The sequence below is a fragment of the Struthio camelus genome, chromosome 17 (assembly GCF_040807025.1).
Source record: "Struthio camelus isolate bStrCam1 chromosome 17, bStrCam1.hap1, whole genome shotgun sequence".
In the NCBI taxonomy this organism is placed as follows: domain Eukaryota; kingdom Metazoa; phylum Chordata; class Aves; order Struthioniformes; family Struthionidae; genus Struthio; species Struthio camelus.
The window spans coordinates 11,181,674-11,202,176 of record NC_090958.1 but is presented as its reverse complement, the minus strand read 5'-3'; the positions used below and the strand labels follow the sequence as shown (position 1 = coordinate 11,202,176).

The window sequence follows — 20,503 nt, the reverse complement described above, 5'->3', positions numbered from 1 at the left end:
GTGGTAAGGAGGTGTACAGCAGTGTGCTTTATTGCTCTACACCAGTGCCCCTGGAGCACAGACTGAATTCCTGAAGTCCTCTTTCAGGGTTGGCTTTTGGTATGGCCACTTGTGGGCATTTGGCCAATTAAATAAAACCAAGCCATGTATTCAAATGGTTAGAAGGGGCTTACGTGCAAGGCAGTGCATCTTCTCTCTTGGGTCTAGCTGGTAAGTGGATGGCTAAGTGGAGCAGAAATCTCTGGAGGGTTCTCCTGCCCAGATCTGCCATCGCTGGCAGTAGAGCTGCCCTGTCTCTGTGGCACTGTTCCTTCCATTTGGACTTTGACTCCTTCCCATTTTCTTTAGCATATCCTCTGCTTGATTTCAGCTGTCTGCAGCCAAACCCCATCTTGTTGTATGGGGCTCCTTAGTCAGTGCTGCCTGGATCATGCTGTCTTTGTGTCACAGGCTTCTTACTTTTTCTCTCTTATTTTCAGAACAATGAATGCAATACCAATTAAACTTGATATTTCATGTGAACTGAAGTATGGAATTCATTGCATTTCTGCATGAAATGCTGAAAAAGGGGTTTGTTTTAAAATGTTACGTATTCCTCCTTTTGGACGTTCAGTACCTAGAAATACACTAAGAAGCAGAATACATTTACTGCAGCTATTGTTTACTGATCTCTTTTGGTTGACATCCAAATAAAAACCTCTTAATAGTGAGGCAATGTGTGGGTGGAAGGGTGTTTTTATAGGCAAGGTTGTGACTGTCAGAGTAGGTGGATATAACAACTAATATACTTAAACTTGTGAAAACCTTAGAATATTTTATCAGCTGAAGTACAGAATTCAGTGTCTGGACAGGCAAGCCTAAGTGATAAGAGTTATTCAGGGTTTAGCAAGGTGAATGTGTCAGCTGAGCCGCAGCATGGCCATAGCTCAACCCACCAGTGAAGTGAGAGCCGCTTAGTTAATCTACCAGCAAACCCCAGCTCCTTGGAGCTCTGGCTTGTAATGATCACAGGTACCTTACCTCCTTCAGTAGTGCTGAGATAGGCTATATAGAAGCCAATGTTACTCTCGATTTTCGTATTCTGGCAATACGAAAATCAATATTAGAGGGTCATTTACAGTTACAAAAAAAAAAAACAACAGGATTTATTTGAGCAGTCTGAGAGCCTGTAGGGTACTCAAAGAAGCTGTTGAAAGGAACTCATCGTTGTTGAAGCTTCAGCACATGTGCAGGCTTCTTCCAGTGAAGAGTGGAACTATTTCGTGGAGGAGATCTTAAAAAATTTCCAATTGAGTTTTCTATTTATATAAAAAACAAAGTCCCCAACCTGTTGTCTTCCTCCCCAGCTGGTTCTTTAAACAAAGTGCTTTTTATGCCTGCTGAACTGAAGTGGGATGGTAAGTGTTCGGTAATAGTCTAACCTCTGGCTTTCAGCTTTATCTGCAGCGCTGCAGGATAATGACTGATGGCCCTTTCCAGCCAGGTGGCAGACGCAGCAATAGTCTTGGAAATACTAGTTCAAGTGTTCAAAGAAGAAATGTCTCTGCTGCTTGCATGTTCAAGTTTCTCTTCATCATAAAAAAAAAAAATGCTCTATCTTTCAGATTGTTAGGAAGAGCACAGCAGGGGCATTGCTGTATGATTTATTCCTTCTGCACTGAAAGAATGCAAATGAAGTGCCGTGCATTTAATCACTTATAAATCTTTTCTCTTGAGGATAACTTTGGTATGTGGCACTGATACTAGTGACTACACACCTATCCTAGAAGTGATGAATGCCAAACCTGTTCTGCAGATCTAAATGTTACGTTCAGACTTGCATACCGTTAAGGCGACTATTTGATGATAATGATAACCTTATCTAACGGATGAACAGATTTCTCGCACAATTCTTCTGCTTTCTGAAGTCTTTAATGCCAGTGCCAACAAACTGGATTCCTAGTCTGATGTGTTTCCATGCTGGTAGGTATTCACTTGTATTTAACATTTGCTTAGTGCTTCTCTGTTTTGTTTTCCCAGGGAAAGCAGATATTTAAACATCTCTGCAAATCCTCTTTCACTAGCCCTGCCTACAGGCTGGACTGCAAGAATTTGAGAAAGAATTCAGGTCATTTTTTTCCAGCTAAAAGCTGAGGTTTTCAAATCTGAGTGAGATTTGTGCTTTACTGTTTTACATAGAATCAGCGATACAGTTGCTTTCTATCATGTGTACTTTGAGTAATGCAGAGAATAATTCCATGTCTTGCTCTTAGACCTGTTCATTTGAGTGTTTTTGTGTGTATATTTATGGCAAGCACATAGGGAAGCTTTCTCTTACCTTTGCAGTATGTTGTAAGTATTGTTGCTTTTGAAATACAGTTTTCATTTGATGGGCTCTTGGAAAAGTATTGAAAAACAAGTACCAGGGAAAGCAGCAGAGGCCCCTCTGGGGGCGAAGAGACAAAGCAAGGGAAGCAGGCTGCACAGAACCCCAGAGATGAATGATCCCCATGACTGTGAGGGGATTGATTAATTTTGAAGGCCAGAAGGAGACCATTTGGCAATCTATTTCGAGCTAAATTTTAGCTGAGGAACTTTCTCATTGCCTCCTTTGTATGAAGGATACTGCATAAACAGTTCCCTCTTTACATCTATAGATGCAAACAGGAAGGATGCAGCCAGGTAGGCCAATGGTGAGTGGATTCTTTTCACACAGTTCATCATTGCTTCATGTGTAAGTAGTTCAGGTATTTCCTGCTCCCCATGCGCATCCATTTGGACAGGCAATCCACTTTGTTTTCAGTTGTGACGGGATTTTGCCCATCCTCAGTGCTTCAAAAGTCCTGCGGAGTTCCCAGTCCTGTCTCAAGTTGTTCAGTCAAAAATTATATTTGACTTCATCTGCAGATGTTCTTGATATTTAACTGCCCCAGCAAGCAAATTGCTGGGGTAAGGTGTGTTAATTCCAAAATCTTTGGGCCATTCCAGTTGTTGCATGGCAGCCTAGCTCCTAGGTAACAGTGAGCAGGGCGCCCTGGCTAGGGTTTGGGCTTTCTCTTCTGTGACCTGTATCAAACACTCTGTACACTGGAGAACTAATTTTCTCCTGTTATAAGGCAATACTTGTGTAAGATGTAGAATACTTCAGTGAAAAGCAAAACTCTCTACCTTGTCCAAATCTGGTTGTCATATGTGACATGCATATCTGTTGCATGAGTTTCAGGATGTTTCTGACTCCACAATTGCTAACACCCTGCTCAAGACCTTGTGTTCCTTCTGTGGAATGGCACCCTCTGTAAGAAGACTATGAATCCTCTCCTATATCTGCTGGAATTTGTAGCCTGTTCATTAATTTGTATCACTGTCTCGCAAGAAGCACGTTTAGAAACTTTGCTTTGAAACCTTCCTTTGGCGCATGATTTAGCTATGTCTTTCATTCTGTCACATGTCATAAATCTGCTAGATGCTTCAAAAGCAGTTCCAATGCAAATGTGAAGCGGGAAAAGATTTTTTCCTTGGACAGTCAGTGGAGTGTGATATCAGGCTATTCTATTGCAATTTCTGGTCTTTTTATGGTGTAAGGATACAGGCTCTTGTGGCAGTTCAATGCTATGAAAAGGATACGCTCCGTTTTTAGCCCTTTGGTTGCAGAAAACGATGATGGTGTCCTTTCTAGTGACCAACCTGCAGAGCCCTGCAGGACTACTATCTCCAGCTCTCTTGTCTGTGTAATTACTTTTGTTTCCATGCTGCAGTCATTCCTGAAGACCCAAGATGTTAATTTGACTGATCATGACCAGGCAGAGCTTCTCAAGGAGGGTAGATTGTAGAGTCTTAACACCCCAAGGTGGAAACATAACCTGGCGTTTTCCCAGGGTGCAGTATCCCTTGCTTTTTGCTGAGCTCAGCTGGGGACTTATAACCTCAGCTTAATTAGCTTTCTCAAGGTTGCTCTGGTCATGGAGACAGACCCCAGTCTCCTGGGATTGCCAGATAACAGCCTACTCAAAAGTATGCCATCTTCATTTTCAGCATGCCCACCTTTGCTTGATGCTTAGGAATGTTTGGCATATTTATGTGTATATAAGAAATGGAAGTATTCCTCTGGGAATTGGGAGCTCTTAGCTGCCTTTTGCAGTGTCAGGGAAGCATAAAGAGCATGTACTGTGAAGGAGGACTTGATCTCCCTAGATTAAGTTTCTCTGAGATCTATGTTGCTCAGACTTCTGGACTTGTGAAAAAATTGAGCTAAGCTCTCCAGTAGGTCGTTCTGGGTTATAGTTATGGACAAGAGAATGGGTTTTATTGTTCCATGTAAAGTAAACCCTATGGGCTGCGGGAATCTAGTCACCCAAGGAGGGCTGGCAAAATCTGAAGAGTTGAGCATTTATAAAGCAGATGTTTCTGCATGAGATGCCCATAAGCATACATTTTCTGATGCATTAGTTATACTATTAAAACTGTAGTTTGATGCCTGGTTAACCTATTTATAGCATTAATTAGCTATTAATTTGATTCTGCAGAGTTTTCATGCTTACTTATGTCTGATACATGTGAGACTTTATTCTTGAGGCATTAATTTTTCAGTAAGTTGTACTTGTAGTTGAAGTTCTAGCGAGAATGTGAAACTAGCAAGCCACTTTTCTTATTGATGCCCTTTGCAATGTCTTTTTCAACTGTAATCTTATCAGTGTGTCTACCTTAATGTCAATCCTAATACCGAACAAGAAATAAGAAAGCAAAATACAAAATCCAGTAATACTGCTGATAACATTTGTTTTGCAGCTTTGGTTATTGCAAACGTAGTAGCACAAACGAACCTTAGAAAAATCTGCTGTGAGTGGGCCACAGGGCAAGGGTGTCAAGGGGTTTTTTTGGGGGCATAATTTTTTTTATTATTATTATTATAAGTCTGTGAGTTCCTTATGTATTTTAGCTCTCTATTTCTGAGACTCAATGAGGGAATTAAAAAGATGATACACAGGCCATTTTTAGTGCATTTCTGTCACCCTCAAGCCTAACAGGTAATGTTCCGCTTCAATAGATGTTCTTGAAGGTGGAGCTTCTATAGTTTATTAACCTAACTGCTGAAAGGTATCACAGAGAACTTGAATTCTCATTTCAGTTTCATGAAGACTTTAAATTAAAATTCATGCTTAGATGTTTGATAGCAAGGGATTAGTACAATTGCAGGTGAGAAACAGCATGTGGAGGTCTCTCTTCCATATATCCTGTGGAATCGTATTTTAATACCCACTTTACCTGCCCTGTATCAGCTGTTGCCAGCAGTGAAGCTGTGTGTTAGGATTTGGGGAAAGGCTTCATTTATCTCTACGTTTCACTTGTGTTCTTAATTGAATGCTAATATGCTGTTACAACAATCAGCTTGCAGTTAAGTGTCTTCAGATTTTGAGAGGTCTCGGAGAAAATGTTTTTTTTTCTAGTCGTCCAATTAACGTATCAGCTTGTCCGTGGAGATGGGGGAGAGACTGTGATTGATTTGTTAATTACTCTGAATGAGATTGGCAGTCCTCGTAGTTGGTGAAAGATGATAAATTAGCGGCACAGCCCTGATGGAAGAGGGCAATGACTGTGTCGCGTGCTTTTGAGAGCTAACCTTTTATTGCAGGGGTTTGTAGAATTAAGGATCCCGAAAGCTAGGCTGGCGGCAGCGGCGGCGCTGAAATCGGTGCCTTTTGCCTGGAGAGAACTCTTTGCATGTAAGCTTTGCCAGCGGGTGCACTGCAGGATCGTTTTGTCCTTTCGTTCTGTTCTTTTAAAAAAAAAAAAAAAAAAAAAAAGCAGCATTCAGAAAACCGACTTGAATGTTATTTATTTGTGGGGCAGCGGTGGCTATTTGAAGCTTGCCGTGCAAGGCAGGGGGCTTCAGCACGTCGCCGGCGTGCTGGCCGATTCCCGCCGTCGGCGCTGCGGGCGCTCTTTAAAGCCTCGCGAGAGCCGTCCGCTGCTCCGTCTCGCAGCCCCTCCGTGGGCAGGGGCTGGTGTGCTTGTGTCTTGTGTGAGGCTCTGAGAAACTCAAAGATAGATCGATTTAAAAAAAAAAAAAAAAAAAAAAAAAAGCTGACTGTTTTGTTTTACTTTCTGGACGTGACTGACCTGGCCTTTATGCTGAACCGGCGGTGCGCAGTGTGAGAGGTGGGGATTAAATGTCAATGCGTGGTATTTAAATGAGGCAGCAGTAACTTCAGTCAGAGAGTTGGGATACAGAACAGCTTTTGAGGAACAAAAGCAGACAGCGGTTGTACGTTGTGACTTCCAGGCGGACTTTTTTGGAGCAGATGAGAGTGAAGAGAGATTTTATATGCAAATGAATTACATAAACGATACCTCTTTGAACACCTGCTTTAGGGTTGGTTGTTGTGTGGGGTTTTTTTTAGTGTTTTTGGTGTTTTTTTTTTTTAATGAAATAAAAAAGCCAGGATGTATGGAGGGAACTTTACCCACTCATTTTTCAACTTCTGGGGCTGGGAATATGCTGCTTGAGCAGTATTTGGCTTCAGAAGAATCAGCTTTGCAAGCCACTTGATATCAAATCTTGGGCCTGAGATTTGCTTCACTGATGGGGGATGAGCCAAACTCCAAAGAGACTGTGAAGTTGGTGCTGCTGTATGGAACATAATATTATTTATATGAATATATGTATACACACACACATATATGTATTAACTGTAATAAGTTTGTGTCCAGCTGTGGCACATCAGATACTGTGCGTAGAAAATCGGTTTTGCATCCTAATACTGTTTCTGAGATCTCTGATATTTTCTCACTTCACACTGGGAGAAATCCAGACCATGCACACCAGAATTACTTAATCCAGTTTTCTTCATGCTTTCAAGGAAGCAAGAGTACCCTGGCATGTGGAAGATGCAGGTTCAAGTCCCTGCTCTGATATAGTCTGCTGAGTCCTTCCCCTCTTTCTCCAGTTTCTGCTCTCCTGCCCCCCCTTCCTTCCTTCCTGCCCCAGCGTAACCAGCAGTGTGGTGGGCACAACAGTTCCCTGGCACAAGAGCTTTTGGGACCCAGCTCCCAAAATGGAACTTCCTTTTTCTCAGGGAAGTGAGCTGAACTATTGGCTGTATTTGGCTGATGATTTTTGATCTGAAGTGTAATTTTCCTTGAAAAAGTGCAAGTATTTTTTCTGTGAAACATTCTCACTTCAATGAAATGAAATGTTTGGACTGTGCGTTGTATTTTCTGAACTCCTGTCCTGTTTAAGATATATGGCTTGAACTTTCCATCAACTCAGAAGGGGGAGTATGCAGGCATCTCTGTGACTATATTCCCCTCTTCATTCAGATTTGGGGACTTGCACATGTGCTTTGCCCGTAAGTTAGAGAGATCTAATAGTTTGTCGGACTTTTTCCAGCTAATCTCGTCTTCATCACCAAATTCCTCTTCTCCTTCCTTGCAAATTATCAATCCAACATAATGAGTTCTTAACAAGCGTAGTATAAACTGACACACCTTCAACCCTTATGGAGAAGGTTAGAGTGCTAAATTTTCTCTTAAATCTCTTCTGTCAGGAATGTAAGTTCAGATGGAGCAGAAGCACGCAGAAGACTAAGAGAGTGTGATGGCTTGGTGGATGCCCTTCTTCATGCTCTACAGTCTGCAGTCGGCAAGAAGGATACAGACAATAAGGTGATCTTGTGTATTAAAATTCGAGTGAATTTTTCCATTAATTTAGGATGAAATGTTGCACTTGGAGCTGCGTTCTGTTTGCTAGTATCGAAATAAGCTTATGTTTGTCTCAGAAAATGAAGAACCAATCTCCGTCTCATCTCTGTCATGATAACGATGATACTGTTGGTGGGACATCAGCACAATGTTGCTATGTTAGCCTGTATGTTTGAGGAATTATTCAGGTGATCAAAGTTGTGATGGAGGTGGGAGAGCAGTCACATTACTGCTGCTGTTCTTCAATAATTAATTGACATTTCTAAGTATAGTCTCCAGATCAGAGTTGGATCCCATTGTATTGTGCTTTGCACAATATTGGCGTAGGAGTAGATTTCCTTCTTACAAGTTTTAATCTACACCATCTCAGAAGATTGTAGTGCTAAGACATTAAGCTGTGTCTTCAGACACGCAGCACTTTCATTATGTTCTTCTTGTACGTACAAATTTTGATGCATCTGGTTTTATCTTGTCCTATGGTGCTTAAAGAGTATTTATACTTAAAAGTAAGTTTAACCTTAAGTTAATCTTAAGTTTAACCTGCTAAAAACCAGAGCATATTACTGCTTTATAAAGACAAAGCTTTTAAAGCATCTTAACTTTACTTTTCTTTGAGTCCTGCCCTTTGAGAGAACTCTAAAGCCCATGTTAATTTCTTTCTCCCCCCAAACCCTCCACTGTGTAATAGAACAGTTTGCAAAGCAGAGGTTATGGTGGTATTTTTTAATGTAAATTTTCTGTAACAGTCTGTGGAGAACTGCGTGTGCATCATGCGGAACCTTTCATATCATGTCCACAAAGAGGTCCCCGGAGCTGATAAGTACCAAGAACTAGACGCCAGTCAGACTGTGAGCACAGGAGGCTCCCAGAAAAAGAAGAAAGATGATGCTGGCTGTTTCGGTGGGAAAAAAGCTAAAGGTATGTGTTGCAGAGAGCTCAGAGCTAGAAGTGGATGTTTGGGGTAGATGTGCTGTATAGTCCTGCTCTTGCAAGCACTTTCCTCACGCTAGTTTAGAATGGTGCAGTTTGTGGAGGTATGTGTTTATAGTGTTGTGGCATGCGTTGATCTCCTTTGTTGCAAGACTACTAGGTATTTGGGGATCATTGCCAAAATTGCTAAAGAAATAATTTTTGTTTGGCTTCAGAGAGTAATGGTGCATGCTGACGTAAGACGCTCCGCTGTTGGACAAAGGTGGATGTGCTCTGCCTCTTTTCCGCGTGGCTGTGTGCTCGCCTCTGCCAAATCCATGTTTAGTCCATCAGTTTGGCCTATATATAGCATGTGTCACTGTCTCTGGAAGCCGGGCCAGCATGCAGTCATCTCCATGCATGGTTGTCCTGTCAGTATGTGTTCTGTGTCTTTAATCTCTCACATCTCTCCCCAGACAAAACATACAACCTCTCAATTCTGTCACACTTTCAGTAATTTAAATTGCAAACATGTTTTTTGTAGCTTTTAATTGTCAGTCACTTTTTAGAACTGTTCTCCCCTTTGGGGCATGAGTGTTGCAATTGCATTTCATCTCAAGAGAGGATTAATAGTCTCAGTAAACCCTTTCTGTCTTTCTTTTTGAGAGAGACACTCAAATTATATGTTTTCTTTGTTATTTTAGAGAAATGACTCTTCTCGCCTGAATTCAGGAATACTAAACTCCGTTTTCTGTCTAGGCTTCTTTTTCCTCATTCATGTATACCATATTCTGGTTTCCTGTTTTTACAGCCAGGGTCTAAGGTGGGTTTTGGTGCTGAAGAGCAGATATGGAATTGTTAGAACTTGCTGGACTGTGGGCTACACATTGGTCTTTATTTGATCTGACCTTCCGTGCATGTTAATAACATGCTCTGTGTTACCACATGCTTTTGAGAAGTCATCACAGTATGAACTTGTTTTTGTAGTAGCCAGTCTGTTGTCAGCTAGATTTAAACTGTATTTAAAAAAAAATTGATGGGAGTCTTTAATAAATGGAGGGGGAAAATTGGAGACTGTCTTGCCAGTCTGTTCTCATGGCAAATGAATGAACTTGTAGCACAATATCCCTTGGGAACTCTGAACACATGCTCGCTTGAGCCTGTCTCCTGCCTCTTGTGGGCCATGTTGTTCTGCTACTTGAGAGTAATGTAGTCAGTGAAGGCGTTTTTAGATGTAAAAACTGTGCGTGCTGTGCCCTGTGGGAGGAGGAGACTGTGATGACTGAGAATTGGCGTCATCCTCTTGATGACTGAGAAGACTGAGCGCTCTCAGGTGGCTTATCCCTTGTCAAGTGTCTCTTGCTTCCTGTTGGGCTAACTTATATGCAACTTCTGTGTCTGTATGCTCTGTTTGCTTCTGTTTATCAGTCAAAATATCTGATTGTGTATTTTTGGACAGATGAATCCCAAACTCTGACACTTGGGGTGAACCTACAGATCTTGGTGCGCAGTGCAGGTGCTCAGTGACCATTTGGTTTTGGCCCTGTGTTTAGCAGGAAATTTCCATTTCCTAAGTAGTTTTTAACACTTTATTTACCCTTTGCAGTGCTGTAGAGGGAAAGCAACTGGTAACACTACTGAGCTCGCAGCTGGTGGCCTGTAGGTCAGAACCATAGAGAGGGACAGGCAACTGTTGGGGAGCGGGGATCTATTAAATAAATATGCTTTTATATGCTTTTAAAGTCATAATTAGAAACTTCCTTTTCTCACTTGTAAATTTGTGTGACTACCTAGTCTGAAACATTTTTGTCAGTCTAAGAGCTTGAAAATAGATCATTTCAGTTCTCTCTTGTTCACTTAATCTTGAAAGTTTTTCATGTTTGTTTTATTTCATGGTCATTGGTCATAGCATTTCAAACACCTCTGCAAAGGGCTAGTCTGCCTTCTGTCCCCTCGCTTCCTTGAGTACCTTTTCACGTAATGAGAAGTGGGGGAAAGAACTGCAGAGAGAATATTTTTTCAGCAGGAACAAAAGGGAGAAAATGGAATTTCTTGATTTGTTAATCAATGAAAGCTCTATTGTGTTTTTTGTAATTCTCAGGTTTTGAACCTATTCTGTGAAATTCTGCCTCTTTGTGACTGTTCCTTTGTATTTTCTTCCTTCCTGTAAATTTTTGTTTTTTCCTTGCTGCTTTTCTGGTAATTAGAGGAGTGGTTCAATCAAGGTGAGTCTTTGTGATACTTTCTTTCGTCATCACCATAACCTGCTTTATTCAGCTTTTACATGCAAACCTAAGAGCTGAGATCAAGGTCTTGTTCGTTCACTTTCTCCTCTGCACCTCAGTTCATCCTCCTGTTCATTTCAGCAGGCATGGAAATCCTCTGTCTATTTGTGGGAGCATTTTCAGTTTGGTCAGTGGTCCTCTCGCACTTAGAATGGAAAATACAGGGTTGTATTCATTTCTGGCCTAAGTGCCAGTGAGAATTGACTTGCATCTGGCCTGATAATCCTGTGAGAGAGGGAGCAGGTAAGTGCACGAGCCCGGGGTGGCCTCACCAACCCTATCATACCAAAACGTGACTTTGCTAGCTTGCCTGGACAGCAGCGGCCGTAAAGACTCAGCGGCTTGGATGTGAAGTCTCCAGGATCCTGGGCATTTTATCTGCTTGTCCATCTTTGCTGTTGCATCTTTTACCAACGCTCAGGCTAGCTAGATGAAGCTAATCCCTCTACGTTCCTCAGGGTATATGCCCTTCAGGTTTCTAATCCCAGCACAAGAGGAGTTGCTGTTGGAGTATATGAGAACTGAGACTCATACTTACCTGCCTCCTCCCTCGGCTGGGAGGGCTGGTTAGGCTGTTGAGTGCCCTGGAGGTTTCCACCATGTTACTGACACTAATTTATGGAAGAGGCAGGGTTGTTTTCAGGTGGTTACAGTTGCTTCAGGTCAATGGATTCTGGAGAGTTAAACCAAGAAATGTTGAAAAAAATCCAATTGTTCTACCTGGTCGATGGTGCTTAGTAGAGTTATGTGAGACATTGATTGCAGACTATTAATCGCGAGTCCTGTGGAGGGTGGGCATACTGGCAAGACAGCTCAGCTCTTACTTTCTGTCACTCCCCTGCAGCCCGTATCAGTGCATAAATTAATAAGCATGTTATTGGTTAAAGTGTGTGTGTGTGTGTTTTTTCTTAAGGATCTCTTACCCTTTAAGTTTTCTCACCTAGAACAATAGCGTTTGGGATTTAATTTTTCAGTAAGATATCGAGAATATTATCGGTGGTTAGTAATGCTGAATCGTATCCCAGACTCCTCACAGAGATTTGCGCAGTGAAGATGCCAAAGGTCACGTTTTGCTCATTTCTTATATAATGGAAAATGATTGGGGGGGCGGTTTTAATCCCGTTGTTTCAGAGACTGTAAATCACATCTTGCACAAGCCGAGTCTCATGTCAGGCTGTTTTCCCGAACCAGTGCTGTGCCAGTTTCTGCAGCCAGGTCTCATAAAACAGAGCTGTCTGCAGGCGCGTTCAGAGCTGTCCGTCTCTCGGCAAGGTTTGGGGCTGCGCTTCTGATCCAGCGGCATCTTTGTTTCTCCGGTGTACCTGGGGCTGGAAACCCTGGGGAGCAGGAAGATGTACAGAAGGGTAGAAATCAAGACATACCAAAAACAGGCCTTAAACTTCTTCTCTGCTGCCAGTAAGATCACGTAAGCATCCTGGTGCACGAGCGTTACTGGCAGGCCTGGCTGACTGAGGGGTGTTCAGAGCTACAGTAGCTGGCAGCGAAGCTGGTTTCCTCGTGGTATCGGTCAGGCTAGGTGATGTCTGAGAAATTTCTAACTGATAGGCCATTTAAATCACTAAACTCAGTCACCTCTTTAGAAAATCCTGCTCGGTACTATGGGTGCTGTAGAAATCAAATGGGGAAAAATACCAGCTGGGTCACAGATCTAAATATTTGCTTTCCAGATGGATTTCTTTCAGAGTCGTCTTGCAGCTTGGTCCTCTTGCTCCTAATCACCTCCTATAGAAGGACCCTGGAAAATGTAGATGCTTTGGGGGTTTCTGAACCTGGCCCTCGCTCAATTTGGTTAAACAAGTGATTTTTGGAGTTGACATCTTCTCAGAGCTGCGTGCGCGGAATTTCTTGCTCTCGTAAGCAGCTGACAGCTGCTGGTTTAAGCAGCCGTGGTTTTGCCTAAGAGGAGGATTAGTGCCTGTGAGGGCTAAGGGACGAAGCAGGAAAGGCTTCTTAGGTGGCCAGTGTTTTCATTCTGGCCCAGAAACTGAGACAGTTACCGAAGATCACAGAGCCCAGGAGGAGTGTGCTGTTGTGATGAAAGATGGGTTAATACCTGCACGGAGCAGCCGCCTGCGGTGTTCTCCTGGCCTCATCTGCATGGTCCCTTCCTTTAAAGGTGGTGCACAAGTATATTGTGCTTGAAGGCCGACACTTGAAGGGCTGACTCTTGTACCATCTCTGTTCCCCAAGGCTCAGGGCAATGGCAAACCCAAATCTTTAAAGTATGGAGAGAACTTTTGAAATGAGTAGTTCCCCTGAGTAAGGGGGTCTAGCTCTCCCGGCACTTCTGAGGTTTAAACTGGCTAATAGCAGAGGCATGAAATTTAGTGATATGTAGAAAAGTTTGTCATATCCATAGACAAGATGAAGGCGAGTTTCTTGGGGTGCCTTAAGACTGTATCTTTCTTAAACACTGACTTCTTTCCTTCCTTTTTTTTTCCTCCCTCTGCCCTGCTTTTTCATCTGTGCTGTAAGGGGCAGCAAGGGTTTGCAGCCAGTAACTGGGTTCAGCTGCCGTTATGAAACTTAGCATCCTTCTGTGATGCTCAACGCTTTGAATTTCTGGTATTTAGTTCCCCAAGCAGCATGTTATTAGCTCTTTCATGGAGCAAAAACTAGATGGAGGGCTGCAAAGTGGATCTAATTCCCATCCCTCCTTTTAGGAAAGATACCTTTCAAAGGAACGGCATGGTGCATGGCAGTAGCATGAACTTTTGGCAGCTTAGAAAGATGAGCTTTCTCAAACTTGCATAATTAAGCAAATGACTTCAGATGGACAGAGCTTCCAGACACACGTTTTGTTTTGCTCAGTGGTTGAAGTAGGCTGTTGTACACTGTGTTGGCATTTCAAAAAAGTGTGTGGTATTTCCAAAAAATGGAAAGGCATGGAGTAGCATCCTGAGCCTTCTTTCTCTTACTGTTATTTGTGAATGTTCATGTTGGTATTTAAAAGCTCTGTTTCAAATACAGTTCTCCATATGTTACTGCATGTGCTTATCCTTTGTCATAGGAGGAAACGGCAGAGCAGCCCGTTGCATTTGCTGTGCGGAAGTTGTGCAGGCTCCCAGCTGTAATGGGGCAGGGATTAGCTCCTGCAAGCCCAAGGAATGATTACATTTACTCCTTTTTAAAGAAATTGTTTATGCACCAGTGATGCCTTTTGCCTTTCAGATTTGTCATAGGCCTATCCCATTTCATGACCTATTCCTGGTCAAGAGCCAAACTAACCTCCACATTCTGTTTTCGAGTGCTATTTTCCTGTTTGTTTTTAAGCATCCTGGCTCTGCCCTTCCTGTAGAGCTCCATTAACACTTGAGCAGATTCCTTGCTCAGAAGCCACCTCTGACTACTTAAAATTGCATTGTTCATCCCGTTGTCCCTTGTTGCACCAGCCTCTCCCACTCGTGAGAGTGAGGAACTAAATAGCATCTTTTTCCCCTACAAAATAATTTGGGAGAGCTCAAATGTATACTGCTGTTCTTGGAAGCTACGTAGATTCCTGTGTTTCTTTCAAAATCTCTGTCTCTGCTGTCAGAGCTTCTCTGATGGCAAGGTGCCTCGGTTCACGCAAACACAATATTAAAGCGTGTTCACCCCAAGACAGTCTACTTGGGGGCAAGAGGAGCTGAACGCGACCCCGGCCTCCCCAGCTGTTTTCGAACCCTGAATTCCAAGCCTGCTGCCAGTGTGGACTAAAGCCCAGGTTTTGTTTTAACCTTCTCTGAAAAAACGTATAAATTAAAGCTGAGGTAATGGTTTGAAATGGTGTCTCTTAGCAAAAATATGAAATTGTTTCCCTTAGTTTGTAATAACTAGCCAAAATTGCACTTTATTGATTGAAGGGCAATTCAAGATTAAGTTACTGGCTGTTGCCTGTACAATATATTAAATCTAGGCCTTCCTGCCTGACAGCGGCAATGAGAATAGAGGCTGAAAGAGGAGCCCGTTTCCCTTTGCTGTGCCACTCGGTTTGTGCTTTGGATAAGCTTCAAGTTAAAACTTTCACAAATAATCTGCTAGTCGAGATGTATTTGGTATTACGCAAAAATGGATGAAAGTCGTTTTAGGTTTGACATTACCTCTGTGGAAATAACACGGGAAGTACTGGGCTTCTGAGGGAGGGGCCGTTTCTTGGCAATGAAGGGAAACGGCATAATTTGCAAAGATTTTAAGCACTCTTAAGACCCACTGAAATGGGTCAGCACGTTTGCAGATCAACCTGAAAGCGCAAATTTTTGTCCCCCGGTTGCTCATGCTAAAACCACAGCTATGCAGCTGGATTGCAAGCCAGAGACGTACAAATACTTCTGCTGGGCTCTGATTGATATTCTGAGTCTGTATTTTCTCTCATCTTGTAGATGCACATGACAATAACTTACCTGTCAGTATGCTGACACTTTTTACTATCCATTTGTCTTATTTTTTGTGCAGGAAAGAAGAATGGAGATTTGGACAGGAATTTTGATACACTTGATTTGCCGAAGCGATCTGAAACAGCAAAAGGTAATGCTAATGTTTGTGCTTTTGGAAATAACAAGCAGCCCGGAAGCTGGGGGCCCTTAAAGGGACCTAGGACATGAGTGTAACACTGATCTCTTGTATTCAGTTGATTGAAGTACTAGCTGTGTCAGTGCTTGTTGTTTAGTATTCAATACTGGATATAGGTAACTTTTGTATTAAAAGGCTGGAGGGGTGGAATCTGGCAGAAGCCCCTCAGATGTAGTGTCAGATGGTTGTGCCCCCAGAAAGGGCTGAGCGCATGCCCTGGTCCTTCAGACCGCCTTTTGCAATTTGCCTGCGCTAGACTTGAACGTAAGGAGTTACAGAACACATCGTGGAAGTCTATTTATCACCAGCCTTTTCCCTTCCCTGGCATCTCTTCAGTTCTTCAGTGTTAGATGAATTGGAGAGTGATGGGAAAGATGAGTTCAATTTTTGGCTTTTACTGATAGTTGATGTTCTTCTGATAACAGTATTGTTTCGTGGCTGTAGCGAGCAATGCCCGTAGCTTTCAAAGTCAGGAGGTTCACAGGAGACTTCTGTACTGTGCCTCTGTATTTCAGCTTTGGCAGAGGTGAAACCTTGCACGAACAAGAAATTTCCTTCCTGTATGCATGGTGTGCCTCTTGATGGGATCTGGGGTTTCATCATGTCTTCAGAGCACTGGATAATGTTTTTAGACTTGTACAGGTTTACATTTGCAGAGCGTTGCAGGGGCATGGCAAAGCTTCAGGCACTGTCCGTGGCAGCCAGGGCAGTGCTGCCTGGTGTACCTGGTGTTGCAGGAAAACCTCTGCTAGAGCACCGGAATACCTGGGAATACTGAGGACTACATGAGTATTCTTCAGAAGAAAAATCTTGAACTCATCCCGCATCATATGCGTACAGTATCAGAGAGTATAAAGAGGCAGTGTGACTCAGGGGAAAGATCCCTGGACTCGGGACCTGAATTCTGCCACCTTAGTGACCTTGATCAAATCGACTGATTTGTGCCTTGATCTCCTTACTGTAAAATGAGGGCAGCAGCTGAGACCATCTCTAGCATCCTTAGAGATATACTAGTTGTCAATGATACAGTAATTACACGTGTAAAACGCTGGACTCTCAATTAACTTCATGGGCGATGAAGGTCTGATTCATGATACACAAACTAATCCTAATCTATAGGTGGATCTAATCTATTTACAGACACCATTTACAGTGGGTATAGTATCTAGGCTAATGCCTAAACACTAATTTTTATTTGGTGCCTTATTGCATGAGATACTAATGCACCTTTTAGAAGATAAATGCCATCTTGTCCTGAGAGCTGCAAAAAACCTGCTAACCAACCTTTGCTATAATGTCATCAGTTCATGGCTGGGCATTGATTATGCTGCAAAGGAGACTTTTTAAGGATTAAAAAAAAAGAAAAAAAATGTAAAATAAATACAGCAAGGGATTCTAAATGTGGTAGGGATGCAGGTGCCAGTAAAGCAAAAATTAAAATCAAGGATTTCTGCAGAGAAAATCTTGCATAACTTTTTTTTTTCTTTCTAATTAAAGAAAGAACATAGTTTTGCTAATGGTAGAAATGTGGCATATCTGAGGGGAGCCGTATCTCTCTCTCTGAGCTTGCACGGCTTGTTACTGTATTTAATTGTAATTGCTAGCATCGCATGCTAGTGAAGAGGTTTTCTTTGATAATTTTGAGATACCCCCATTTAATCTACATTTTTGGTCTTACTTATTTGTCTCATGCTAGATTAGGTCAGGAGATTAATCCCACAGCATTTTGATGAAAGAAGCCCCTTGACAGGGGGAAAAAAACATGAGCAACGTTTCATTTGTGTGTTAAGAGGAAAACAAATTAAACTTGTGATAGATTTTTTTGTTCATTTATTTTACTAGAAGTGTCCTGCACAGCGTTAGCTTACGTGAGAGTTCCTAGATATTAAGGGTTCTAACAAGGCTGTTAGTACTTTGAATTGTTTAGTAAGATAAGAAAAATAAAACTGCAGTTTCAGAACCCTTGAAAGCTCGGGTCAGGTCTGTGCCATGGAGTATAATTGGCTCTGATGAGATCAGCTCTCAGCTGAAGCAGAACCTCGTTACTAAGACTGAAAAATCGTGCAGGTTTTAATGATCAAATGCGCTTGTTTTGAGTGACACAATGAAGTGCTATTTCGAAAATCAACAATTATAGATTAATCTATTTCATGTATTATTAAAGCTAAATTAAAGTGAGTTTTCAGCTGGAATCTTGGTGAGCAAATGAAATTGCAGTAATAAGAGTTGTTCATGCAGAGCAGCAAATGAACATTGCGGTAGTTAACTAAATATTGGGATGCAGTGGTGTTAGGTTTCCTGTAATCTTAGTCAGCTTCCCTGGTGCTCATCTGGTGGATCTGAAAAGGAGGTTTCAAGAAGATGAGGTCATGATTTCCCTATAAAACATTCTTAGGTGTGATCATTGAGCTTAACTAATAGAGTGCTGATGATGGCTTGAAAAACTGTGAACTGGACAAGGATCAGACCTATTTTCCATTGTCTCTGGGAATTTAGTGTGATCTCAACAGGACTTGGATTTCAGGGATCTCTGCCTGTTCAGTAGCTGGACGTTGTAACTAGAAGCTTTTGTGGTTTCTAGTTTTGTGGGGAGGGTTAGTAGCTGTTTTGGGAGGTAGAGGGTTTTTTCCATCTTTGGTCAGGACAGCTTATGAACGCATTTGTATCCTGAACAGACCAAAGGGTGTTGTGGTTGTTACCTAGCTTAGATGCTAGTAATTTTTTTTTCCTGGAATTTGTTTCCTCTGGAAAAGAACGGATGAATTAAGGCAACTCTTTTTTCAAAGGGATAATCTAGAGTCTCCTTTTCTTTTGATTGCTTTTGATGGTGTGTGTGTGTGTGTGTATATATATATATTTTTTTTTAATGGAAATCAGATTATACTGCAAGACAGAGTTTGAGTAGCCCTGAAACAGTTTCTAAACCTCCAACACTTTTATGCGCCAGGCAGTCAGGCTGGGGAGTGGTTCCAGTGCAGGGCTGTTGTCTGCGGTAAACTGGATAATGTCGGGTGGGAGAGCTTGCAGTGCTTTCAGAAGCTGTCTGATCTGATACTTTAAAAAGAACAACATCATCAACAACAAGCACCTGTATATGCTCTGGCCATGTCCAGAGGACTGTTGCCCTTGTGAAGAAAGATTGGGGGGAAAGAAAGCTGCTTGTTTCCTCTTTGAAATGAGCACATTTTTCTGACAGGTGGGGAGAGAGGGTAAATGTTTCGGGAGGTGGTAAGAGCTTGCATAGAGAGCCTCGCGAGACAGGGACACAGCGGTGACAAGAAATTATGATTGCTGTGCTTGGGACCTTGCTAAATTTAGTGCTTTCAAAAATTCCTACCTCTGTAAGGAAGAACGGTCTTTGCTAAAATCCCTTTGCCAGTGCAAAGTAGGTCAGTGATGGTGGTGTCACCTGCCTCCTCTGCGGTGTGCTCCTCTGCACCACCGCAGCGTGAATGTGGATTTCTCCTGTGTGCCTGGGAAGTTTATAGGGTAGTACGCTTCCTTGGCTTTGTTCTCAAATTCCCTATTTCCAAGCAGGTAACAGTGACAGGAGGCTCCCACGTTAGGGGGTAGATCAGGATTAATCATATCTGTGCCGTGGAAAGCAGCGTCTCAAATGGCAGAGCGTGAGATAAGGTATCCTGGAGAGAATCAGCGTTGATATGTGTCAGCCCTCTGAAGACGTGGGAAAGGTGGTGACATTTAATCTTCCTGATGTGAAGGTGTTGGATTGTCCACCTCTGTTCGTCAGTACTGGGATAAGGGAGGAGGAAGTCCGGAAGAGCAAAACTGCTTTTTATATGGAATCACCTGGTTAATACTAATTAACTCCAGAGCTATGTCCTGTCTGGATCAAACAAACTCTTGGCTCCTCTTTATGCGCACGCACATCTAATGACAAAAAACTGGATGTTCTAAGATAGTACTGAGTGTTGAAAAGGAAGTTCAGCTATGATTTCAGTTCATGTCGTTAGGGAATTAAAAGTTTTCAGGCATAAGGAGTCATGTTCGGGTTCATTTCAGCCTGGTGGATGAGCTAACTCATTTTTCTCCTTTAAATCGGTTATTAAAATGATTATTAATTTATCTTTCCCGTTTTGATTATTGAAGCTTGCTTGCATTTTAATGGCAATATAAGCATAAACTGCTCGTGGTTGAACAAGGCTGCGTTGTTGTAACAACGGGGACCTGACAGAAAACCCCACGTATATTTGAAAGCTCAACTTTGCGTGTACGCATTTATCCTGGTCAGCCACCTGTATAGATAGGGAATGAGGTTTGGGGTGAACTTGTCAGCAGGTGAATTCCTTCTTTCGCTGTTATCGCAAATACCCAGTCGCTTCCCATGTAGCCTGATGCTGGTGATAGATTTTCTATTCCAGAAGGTGAGTGTTTAAATTTGCCTATAAATCTTTGTGTTACTGCTCCAGGAAATTAGACTTCCTGGCACTGTCAGGGTAATGATTTTAACTTAGTAGATTACAAAAACGCTAGCAATTTGTCTTCAGCTAAAGGCAACAGCGTCATGGGGGAGAGAAGCTTCACTAAAGCCTTACTCTGAGTTTAAGTTTGTAATTAAAATTAGCTGCTTTTCCCACTTTCATTGCCATTTTAATTTGCTTTCTTTAAATCTTTACACGTTGACTCAAGCATTCACCTGCCCTTTCCGACTCCTTTCAATCATTTATTTTGATTGGTGTGTTGTGAATAAGTGAGTAGCACTGATTGATTAGTGGTACCATCCATACCCCTCCTGTGCTTGCCAGTGGAAATTGTTCGAGCGGCAGAGAAGATCTCCTCTGTGAGAGCAGGTAACATGTTCTTGTACTATCAGCTTTTAAGTATTTCATGCACGATGTTGAGAATTCCTATCAGAATTATTAAGTATCTCTCCTTTTCTTGCTTTACTAAGTAGAGTATTCATTTTGGTCCCGCGTGTTTTTTGTCATTTACAAAGCAGTGAAAGATTGCTCATCTGTCTTCCAGTGCTTTGAGCCAAAGAAACTTTATTACCTTGGATAGGAAAATTCCCCTATGCAGCTTGCCCTTGCCAAGTTTTTCCA

General features: G+C 42.2%; 1 protein-coding gene across 29 annotated transcripts in view; it reads left to right on the top strand.

Annotated features, from left to right (window-relative positions):
• ARVCF (ARVCF delta catenin family member) overlaps nt 1–20,503 on the top strand; it is a 305,859-nt gene that overhangs the window by 244,726 nt on the left and 40,630 nt on the right. For 15 of the 29 annotated variants that reach the window (XM_009666716.2, XM_068911516.1, XM_068911520.1 and 12 more), the window contains 4 exons: nt 7,524–7,641; nt 8,424–8,595; nt 10,794–10,811; nt 15,324–15,395. In XM_009666716.2, the coding sequence (XP_009665011.2) occupies nt 7,524–7,641; nt 8,424–8,595; nt 10,794–10,811; nt 15,324–15,395 (380 nt within the window). The remainder of the gene's footprint in view (nt 1–7,523; nt 7,642–8,423; nt 8,596–10,793; nt 10,812–15,323; nt 15,396–20,503) is intronic. The other 14 variants (XM_068911528.1, XM_068911536.1, XM_068911526.1 and 11 more) reach the window with 1 other exon arrangement.